This window comes from Centruroides vittatus, unplaced genomic scaffold (genome assembly GCF_030686945.1).
Source record: "Centruroides vittatus isolate TY-2023 unplaced genomic scaffold, ASM3068694v2 contig_318, whole genome shotgun sequence".
NCBI classification, from domain to species: domain Eukaryota; kingdom Metazoa; phylum Arthropoda; class Arachnida; order Scorpiones; family Buthidae; genus Centruroides; species Centruroides vittatus.
Window position 1 is genome coordinate 464,976 of NW_027122045.1, and position 10,896 is coordinate 475,871.

The 10,896-nt window shown below is 30.2% G+C and overlaps 1 protein-coding gene across 1 annotated transcript; it reads left to right on the top strand.

The window, feature by feature from the left end:
* The first annotated feature begins 331 nt into the window (after positions 1 to 331).
* On the top strand, positions 332 to 10,490 carry LOC136973478 (axoneme-associated protein mst101(2)-like). The gene is made up of 3 exons (XM_067268210.1): positions 332 to 365; positions 7,454 to 8,603; positions 10,367 to 10,490. The coding sequence occupies exons 1-3, from the start codon at positions 332 to 334 to the stop codon at positions 10,488 to 10,490; spliced, it is 1,308 nt and encodes a 435-aa protein (XP_067124311.1).
* Positions 10,491 to 10,896: the final 406 nt, after the last annotated feature.

The following is a 10,896-nucleotide window of genomic DNA, read 5'->3' on the forward strand; positions in this document are numbered from 1 at the left end:
GATAATCTGTGGCATCGGGTAAACATCCTTCTTTGAAATCCTGTTCAGCAAGGAAATCCACATCTAGTCGAAGAGTCTCGTGTTTTCTTCTGCGTAGAGATAATCGGAAATGACCATGCTCCACACGAGTCTTCCATGGTGTCATGTTCAAAGATAGCTGGAACAAAAGTTAAATTTCCTGTATTTACTTAGAACACAATGGAAACTATTATAGGGACTGGATTTTTGAAGAAACATAAAGGCTCTCATAATGGCTGAAGGCTCAGTTAAGTTTAACAGCATCTCATCGACAGACCAATTAGAACCTGATTAGAAAGCAGGACAAGGAAATATGGTTATTGAATCATCCTTTCAAGAAATAATGAGTGAGTATGCGGAACTTTTTGAAGGATTGAGAAAGTGTCATATTGTCACCAATGACATTGACACAGGACCATAAACCTACATGTACGAATTTCCATAGCCTACAGGGATGACATAGCAGAACACGTTGGGTTACTCTTTGACAAAGACATCGTTGAGGACTCGGATGGAGCATGATTATTCCCAGTAATTCCTATGCAGAAAAAACACGGAACTCTTCGACTAGCTGCGAAATGACGAAAATATTAAATTTGTAAGATATTACTAAGACGATATGATGTAGAAATGATTTATTAATTTGTTGAAAATATTTAGCTGTAACATATGTTGCTGAACTGCAGATGTATTAAGGAATTTTTGTTGAACTTGATCCTGGAATAGAGTTTGCTTCGATGTAAAGACTGGATTGGATCGGATTAATGAAATAAGACAACACAACACATGGTGGTCTGCTAAGGGGAAATCTTCCGGGATGACTGGCCTTATTTAACTGTTATACACGTGAAGAAAACCCGGATAACTCATCGTGGCCAATTTGTTGGTCTGGTGCAAACCCACTTTCGGTGGATTTATTCAGTCCTTCAACAGAAGATACAATTTGTAGAGCAGAAGAAAATTTTTTAAAATAAGTTTTGAACGGAGTATTTTTTAGTCCCAGAGATAAAATGTACAATTGAAATAAGGAACGTCCCATGAAGCGTTTACACGTTGTTTTTGATTTTGTTTAGCAAGGAGCCACTGGAATATAGAACTTAATTTGTTCTTTAGTTTTACGTTGTATCTCGTAGCATTTGATGTAGTCCAGGGGTCCCCAACCTTTTTGTACCTAAGAGCACATTTTAGAATACCGGTCGGACGGCGGGCACCATTTATTTTTTCAAGGTGAATTTAGAATTGGACATAGTTAATAATACATACACATGATATACAAAAAACATTTAATTCCAAAAATGTAATTTAACATACAAAAATATTAACAATAATTTTTATAAAACAAGTAATTACTAAACAATGCATGCAAAATCTACAAAGTATAAAAATTCTTTATAAAAGATATAAATCTCAAAGTCAATGTGATTTTTGGCATTTCATTTCATTGGCCATTGCTTTGTAATTAGAAGAGTGTGGTGTTATTCCTGCTCGTAAGCAATCATCAATGTGTTCATCTGTACGTCGTGATCTGTACTTTGATTTTATAATGTTCATTGTCGAAAACAATGATTCACACAAGTATGTGGAACCGAAAAACGATTTTATTTTATATGTTGCTTTTTTCAAAGAATGTTTCTTTCAACTATATTCCAGAAATTCTCATCTGATAAAATGGATTTTAGGATAATGTCGTTCTGAAGATCCAAAATTTCTATTTCTACCACTCCAGCCTACCCCCTCTGGAGAGACCCGGGATCAAATCCGATCGGGTCGAAAAATCCCCAGGAATTTTTCTGGATGGTCCAAGCGGATATGTCGGGCTCTGTTCCTCATCACCTGGCCGCCCAATTGTATGGTGGCCGAATACATAATGGGCTTGCTTAAAAAGGCCTTAGTACCTACAGGGGGGGGGAAGTTTAAAAAAGGAAAAGTTAAAATTGCTTAAAATATCTTTTAAAACAGAAAAACTTAAAACCAAATTGATGAAGGGGCATGATATATGCAAAATGCACATATTAGTTTAATAAAGAAATGTCAGTCAACTTTCAAATTAAATAACTGTGGTTTGAGAAGTTCTTTGGAATAGGAAAATTATTATTATTTTTGTTCTACTTTTATTATTTAAGGATTAACATGTCTAGATTATAATAATAAGTATTAAAATTTTGTCACAAAAAAGAATATTTAAAAAAATTACTTTTACAGACACTTTCAATTTTTACTTAAAAATAGATATATTCATTAAGGAGACAAACAAAAATGTATTTAAAAAAAAGCATAATTTGAAAAACATAATAAAACAAATATTTGTTTTATGTGGGTCTGTAATTAATCAAAAACGACAAAACACCATTTTAAAGTGATTTTTATTCAAGTAATATATTTATAAATAATATGTAGCCAAAAGTGTAGCCATGTCAAATTTATGTAACCCAAAAAGTAGCCAATGCGCCAAATGATATTTTTTACGCGAAACTAAAAAAAGGGTAGCCAAATTTGGGGCAAAGTGGCCAAATATGGCAACGCTGGATGACCTTCAGACAAATGTCTGCATTGTCACAGCGACAATAGAAACGGTCCGATTCATTTCATTTTAGGTATGGAAGATTTGGTTGGCGAAAATTTCGCGCGAGGGGAAAAAGAGATCGGTCGCATTTCGCTTTGTGCTTTTATCTGTGTTGGATGCCATTTCTACTTTTGTGGGGTTAATCATTAAAAATGAAAAAACTTTTACATAGCATTTTATTGAAAACTGAAATATTTTTATTTTTATTGTGGTCGCACAGCGGCGGGCACACACAGAACGATCGGCGGGCGCTATGGTGCCCGCGGGCATAGGGTTGGGGACCCCTGATGTAGTCTATAAGCATTTAGTATAAAGATTTTGCTTCATAACTTGCAGCTAAATTTTGATAGAATTGATAACATTTATCTTGTGTCTTTGCTGAATTGGAACGTGGTAACCGAATGACAGAGCGTAGTACTTTCATTTTTTAAATTGTTCTCCAACGTTTGAGTTATTGGTGAAAGGTTCTTGAGGTTAACGACGGTGCTTTGTGGAAAGATGTTATTTCTGCATTTTAAGAAGAATTGCAATTCTTGTTTGGATAGTGAGAAACGAGTTTTGACTTTAACTTGCATTATCATCATTCATTATTAGCTGGATTTTATGGACTTTGTAGATCTGTTGCCACTTTTATCACCCTTCTCCATCTTCCTCTTCATTCTGTTCTTCCACTCCTGACTCTACATTTCACACCATCTTTCTTTGTCAACATGATCATCAGTTTTATAAATCTTGCATATCTGTTCTTTAATTGTTTTTAATCTCTGGTTTCTCATATCATAAAATCCTTCTTCATCTCGTTCAACATTCTTACATAATTAATTAGATAATTATTTTTTAATATACATTTAATATTTGGCGTACTTTTTCTAATTCTTAGCATAAAAATATATAATTAAATATAATAATTCTTATTCTAAGCAGAATTTTAATAATTTTTATAGGGGTTAAGTATAAAAAATAGAAGCATCTTAGGCTCACGTTTCCGTTTAAGATAGAATTATTAAGTTGACATTGTGGTTATCAATTTAAACAGGAAGAAACTCTCGATATAAATAAGATTTTTATATCTGGATCAGTATAATCCTCACTAAAATAATTATAAGAAAGAAATATTTTCACTATTATTTCTTCTTCAGTTAACACTACACTGTAAACAAACCACGTGGTTCAAAACACAAAGAAACATGTTCACAGTTCGTTTTATTTTGGGGATTAAACATTGAAAACATTTAAAACAAAAATAAAAATAGAAAGTCGAGTTGTATGGTCAATATTCTTAAAGTTAATTATATTCAATAAATAATTATTACTTTTTCTATATATATTGTAAAGAATATCTATGCAGTAAAATCTATCCAAAACGGAAGCGGAATAGAAAGGAAACCTGCCTAAACGGAAAAATATTCGGTACCGTGCAATTCAGTCTTACACAGGTTTTACTATATTTTAATTTAAAATAGTAGAGATAAAACGCTTACTTTATATGAAAAACACGACTTTATATTAATAATAAACAATTAAAAATTTTATTTAACTTAATTATAATTAAAGTAGTAAATGGGAAAACTAAAATATGAACCGAACAAGATTTTTTAAAATCATTTTATTAAATTAAAACAACCTATTAAAGTAATTAAATTTCAATAGAGAAGTGTAGTGCAGAGCTGCTGATTCTTCTTGGCACTGGTGTGTTTTCTAAAGTACCCTTTTAGTCTTTTCAGAATGTATTTTAGGTGTATGATATTTTGTTGTTATTGGTAAGTGGAATTGTTGAACTTAACCCAGAACCATTGTCTCGAATTCCTGTGAAAGATACTCGAGTTAAATTGGTTCTTGTGTCTTTGGAAAAGACAAAGATTCTATTGAATTAAGTAGAAGTCAATGTTTTATGCTGTAGATTTGAAGGTAAATTTGGAAGGAAGAGTATTAAAGTGGATTTCTCTGGTCGAAGAAATTTAACTTAATGTTTCAATAAATTCAATTTTAAATATAGTAAACATTGCTAAAGTTGAAACGTTGTATGGCGGGTGTGTCTTTGTATTAAGTAACTCTTCTAGAGAGTTGGGAAAAATTAACAGCTTTCCAGAAATTCTTGAAATTACAATCGAGAAATTCCACTTTACTCAGATTATTTTATGCAGATGATTCCTAAAAGTCTTTCATATCCGCGTATAACAGGTTTTTGGTATATATAATTGTACTTTGCAGAGCAACTCTCTCCGTTACGAGCTTATTTTCCTTTTGGGCAGGTTGACGTTTTGTAAAAGGTTTGTTTTAGACAAGTTTTACTGTATAAATTATTGTGTCTTCCATTAATAAGTGGGAAAATAAACTGGAAAGTTGCTTTATGTTGATTTATTTTACGATTCTTTGCTCGAAATTAAATTTTCAAAACAGTTGTTAAAGTTCAATTAAAACAATATTCTCGACAAATTTCTAGCCTTAAATTTAAGAAAAAAATTATGTAAAAAATATGGCAAATGCAGTCATAAGATGCTTAAAATGATAAAATTGTTGACAAGTTTAAATGTAAATTTACTTTTGTACAATTTATTTTCCTGTTACCTATATTTAAATAAATATATAAATTTAAATTTAATATTATGTAATGTAGTCAAGAAGAGCTAAGTGTGTTTCGTAGAAGACAACGATGAGATAGAGAATTTCCTTATTCTTTCAATAATAATGGTAATTTTCTATGCTGTGAATGCCACTGATCTCTCAACGATTTAAACATCATAAAATTAAACACTTCTCAATATTATAATTAAATAAAACTTTATATAATTTTGAGAGAAGCATCCTTCCAGATGCTTCTCCGTTGTATTCTTGTTCCTTGTTCCTATTATGATAAGAGATAAGAGAAAGGATGAAAAAGATGAATCCGTTTGATAATATATTATCAAAAAGACTCATCAATCATCCAATTTCAACAAAAATAAAACAATGTTTTCCTGATAAATATTCAAAAGACATCAAAGGAAGTCGAGTAAAGTGTACAAAATTTCAAAATTTGGATGCCCCTAGATGACATTCAACTTCAACTTCCAAATTTTTTTATTTTCATGTTTATGTATTTTGAATTCCCGTAGCAATAATGGTGATTTTTCTTATTTTTTCCTTCGATTATACATTACTATATTACCTTGACCTACTTTTCTACATCAATATTCAAGTAATGAAGGAGAGGTGTATATATAATATATATATATACACCTACAGATATGACACACGACCCTTTCTATCTTCCCACCTCTTTGACCTTTAACCACCAAAAATTAACAGCGTTAATGCTCCTAATACTAGAACCTCCCTGCGAGATTTCAGAGATTTTCGTCAAAAATCACAGGAGTTATTAAGCTTCAAAGAGGATGAACAAACTCGTGCCCCCGTACACACTAACATCCATACATACAGGGGGAAAAAACCGCCAATTTTTGCATTTTCAAGGCTCCTGAGCCAAAAAATGTAAAACTCATACTTCCCCTCTGTTATATATAACAGTCGGAAAATTGAAATATTTGGTGATTTTATAGAAAATATTTATTTTTTTCAATGCAATCTATATAATAATCAACACAGATTAATTACCCATCTTATGCTTGTTTATGATTGCAACTACTAATTTTTGGAATGATCAATAATACGATGTTAAACCATTGATCACGTATCTCACAATTTTTATATATTATCAAAGAAGTTACCGGCAATTTATCAGTGATCTACGATTTGCTCTTTTATAAATGTTTCCCTCTACTGCAAATCGTTCTGATGATTAATTTCAGTCAGCAATATCCTCTAGACATCGATCAATATCTAAACGATAGGTTCTGATATTGATTGAATGAATATCATTCAATTTTTTATTATTTTAAAATATTATCTAACGCAAATTATTATGAACCTATATAATAAATGGCCTGTACACTATATATAATGCGCATTCACTCAAGTGTTTTCACTTACAATGAAAGTGTTCTTCTTTATCCTACAGAAATATTGGGCGCAATCTAAGCTTATATAATTAATCGTGGTCTCTGGTCTCTAAGATTTCCATATCACGTCTCGATTTTCATCTATCTAACTCTGTTCTAGATATTAACGAAGGACAGACATACAGACAACAGACGAGAGTAGGAACGTACAGGTGTGCAATTCGAAAATTGCAGCCCAATCATTATGCTTATATTCTATAATATATCACTAAATATTCGCTGTATTATATTGACAACTGTAGAATTGATTTATTTTATTACAGCTTGAATATTTTTGAGTAATGTTCTCTCTCCTCTCTTGACGAGATCATAACTCACTGAACACAATTTTCTGTCTAGAAAACTTAATAAAAAATCAATTTAGTATCTGCATTATTCAGTAAATTTATGCAATTGAAGTCTCAAAATTGATTTATTTATTCTTTCTAAATAATGTTTAATTTTATTAATTTAACTGAATTTTGTTTTTATCATTCGTGAGAGATGTTAAATTTAAATTTAAGTCTTTTTTTGTGTAAATTGTTTGTTTTTATTTTAATTTATTAAATTATTCAGAGGGTATTTTTTTAATTATATAATTGAATTTGAACTTTTACAACTTTATTCCTTCAATTTGATGATACAAAATTCACAAAATAGTGAAAAAAAGTTTTAAATTAAATAAATTACAGGAAAAAAAATTTCGAAAAGAAAGAGAAATCAGAAAAATATCACAAAAAAGGAATTAAACAGAAAAGAATCACAAAAAGAGAATTCGGCAAAAAAAAGCACAAAAAGAAAGGGAATTCGGCAGAAAAAAGCACAAAAAGAAAGGGAATTCGGCAGAAAAAAGCACAAAAATAAAAGGAAAATCAGAAGAAAAAACCATAAAAAGAAAGGGAATTCAGCAGAAAAAAACACAAAAAGAAAGGGAATTCGGCAGAAAAATACACAAAAAGAAAGAGAATTCGAAGAAAAAAGCACAAAAAGAAAGGGAATTCAGCAGAAAAAAGCACAAAAAGAAAAGGAAAATCAGAAGAAAAAACCATAAAAAGAAAGGGAATTCAGCAGAAAAAAACACAAAAAGAAAGGGAATTCGGCAGAAAAATACACAAAAAGAAAGAGAATTCGAAGAAAAAAGCACAAAAAGAAAGGGAATTCAGCAGAAAAAAACACAAAAAGAAAGGGAATTCGGCAGAAAAATACACAAAAAGAAAGGGAATTCGGCAGAAAAATACACAAAAAGAAAGGGAATTCGGCAGAAAAATACACAAAAAGAAAGAGAATTCGAAGAAAAAAGCACAAAAAGAAAGGGAATTCAGCAGAAAAAAGCACAAAAAGAAAAGGAAAATCAGAAGAAAAAACCATAAAAAGAAAGGGAATTCAGCAGAAAAAAACACAAAAAGAAAGGGAATTCGGCAGAAAAATACACAAAAAGAAAGAGAATTCGAAGAAAAAAGCACAAAAAGAAAGGGAATTCAGCAGAAAAAAACACAAAAAGAAAGGGAATTCGGCAGAAAAATACACAAAAAGAAAGAGAATTCGAAGAAAAAAGCACAAAAAGAAAGGGAATTCAGCAGAAAAAAACACAAAAAGAAAGGGAATTCGGCAGAAAAATACACAAAAAGAAAGAGAATTCGAAGAAAAAAGCACAAAAAGAAAGGGAATTCAGCAGAAAAATACACAAAAAGAAAGGGAATTCGGCAGAAAAATACACAAAAAGAAAGAGAATTCGAAGAAAAAAGCACAAAAAGAAAGGGAATTCAGCAGAAAAAAACACAAAAAGAAAGGGAATTCGGCAGAAAAATACACAAAAAGAAAGGGAATTCGCAGAAAAAACACAAAAAGAAAGGGAATTCGGCAGAAAAATACACAAAAAGAAAGAGAATTCGAAGAAAAAAGCACAAAAAGAAAGGGAATTCAGCAGAAAAAAAGCACAAAAATAAAAGGAAAATCAGAAGAAAAATTACAAAAACAAGGGAATTTAATAGAAAAAAAATTACAAAAAGAAAAGAAAATCAGACAAATTCACAAAAAATTAATAAGTAAAACATCAATTGACGTGATCTGTATTTTTTTCATAAATTTTAAATTTTATTTTTAATAAAATAAAACTAAAAATGTGTCTTAAATTTGACACTTTTTTACAATTTTATCTTAATCTTATAATAATAAAAAAATTACAATTGGTTAAAGTAATGCTTTTAGTATTTAAAATATTAATATTTTATTTAATAATTTTAAGTATTTCAAATATACATATATTATTATCCGTCTATTATATAAAACAGATGGAAAATATGGCGAGGGCATCCAAAATTTTCACATTTTTGGACTCTTGGCACCTTGAAACGTCGAGAAATTTAAAGAATTTGGGTTTTTTTTTTGTATGGGGGACACGATTTTCTTCATCCAATCCGAAGCTTAATAACTCCTGTACCTTTTGTCGAAAATTTCTGAAATTTGGCAGGTTGGTTTGCGTATTAGGGGAATTGATGCTGTTAAATTTTGGTGTTTAAAGGTTGAGGGGTGGGGAGATAGAAGGCAGTTACGTATCGTATCTCGAATGGGGTCGGACTTATAACGATTTTACTCGTTATTATCACTTACAATTTTTTAAAACTCGCCTTTATTTTTAAATATTAAGCTTCTTCTACCACTTTATAATATTTAAAAATATAAAAAAAAGTATCATCAGTGGCGCTACATGCAATTTTAACTCTAGCAGGGAAAGTTAATAACTCGTTGTTGATTTTTTTTTTCTTTTAAAGTAATATAATATAATATACATATAAATTGAAGATAAGATTATAATAAAATATATTTTAATTTTTTTTTATTCTTATATTATTAAATATTTTATAATAAATAAAAATGTTAGCAAATAAAATAAGTAATACAAAAATTCTATTTTGTACAGTTTCAGTAAACAGATGGAAAGTTTGTGATGAAATTTGTGATAATGTACTGTTAGAAAGCAACTGAAGAATTTAGTTATGTGAATTTTCTATCATTTCCTTTTTTATAGTACAGTGTGGAAGCACATACTTTCGTCTTATTGAATTTTAAAATTTACATTTTCAATGTAAGTACTGTAAATGTGACGATTTCTTTAACATAGTAAACAACTAACTTATGAAATTGTTATTTTTATTACGAAGATAATAAATTTTATTGGGAAAAATTTGTAATTTTGAAGTCAAAAATTCTTTAGTAATAGGAAAAAAACCTATAGTTACACGTGTATAATGTGGAGATATTTGAGGAAAACACTTCTTCTGTATGAAGTGGAAGTAAAAATTTTTGTATTTTAAATAGTTAAAAATTAATTAATTAATGTTATTGTATAGGATTTAATTAGGATTTAATTAGGATTTAATAATTAATGTTATTATGAAGGTATAGGTTTTTCCTCCTGTATGTTGGAAAATAGTGTGTGGGGGCATGATTTTGTTCACTCACTTTGAAGCTTAATAACTCTTTTAGGTTTTATCGAAAGTTTATGAAATTTTGTAAGTAGGTAAATGTGTTAGGGCAGAATGTTTGTACAAATTTTCCGGGAAATCAAACTATTAGTTAGTGAAATATGGACCCATCCTCTTAATATCTCCGAACCAATCTGAAGACTTGAAGGTAATGGTAGCAACTATTAGGAATGAAAACAAAAAAAAAAAAATATCGGTAAAGTTAAGCAACAACGTTGCCAGCTTTCTATATTCACTATTAATAGTATAGGGTGGCCATACGTTTCTATACCCACCCTTCACTCTTGTTATTAATATATTTTTATCAAAGTTTTTATAAAAAGGATATATCGCATAGCTTCATTAAAAAGGCTGCAACAAGAGATATCGACAAGAGAAGAATTAGAAGAAGTAGTGATGGATGTTGCCACTCAATCACCTCTATCTGCACGAGACATCACTGTATGACACCGTATTTAACTGTGCTGTATAATTAGAGGATGCATGCTGACATATTGGACAATGAGGAGTCAAAGTTAAGTTATGATATATTGTATACCCATTAACACCACAACGCCACAGAAATTTAGGGGTGTAAAAACTAATGGCTGATGGTATAAATCTGTAGTTTTTTCTTTTTTGACTGATGTAACTGTATGATTATATTCTTTACTATTACGTATTGAGCTGCAATTTGAAAAAATTGTAGACTTATAAATTCCCACTGACATGTCTGCGTATCTGTCTGTCCGTCCTTTCAGAATCTCGAGAACAGTGTTAGATAGATAAATGTCGAGACCAGATATGGAAAGATTGGGGCAGGATGTCTCGATTAACTGTACAAGAACTTCCGATATAGACCGAAAGATATTAG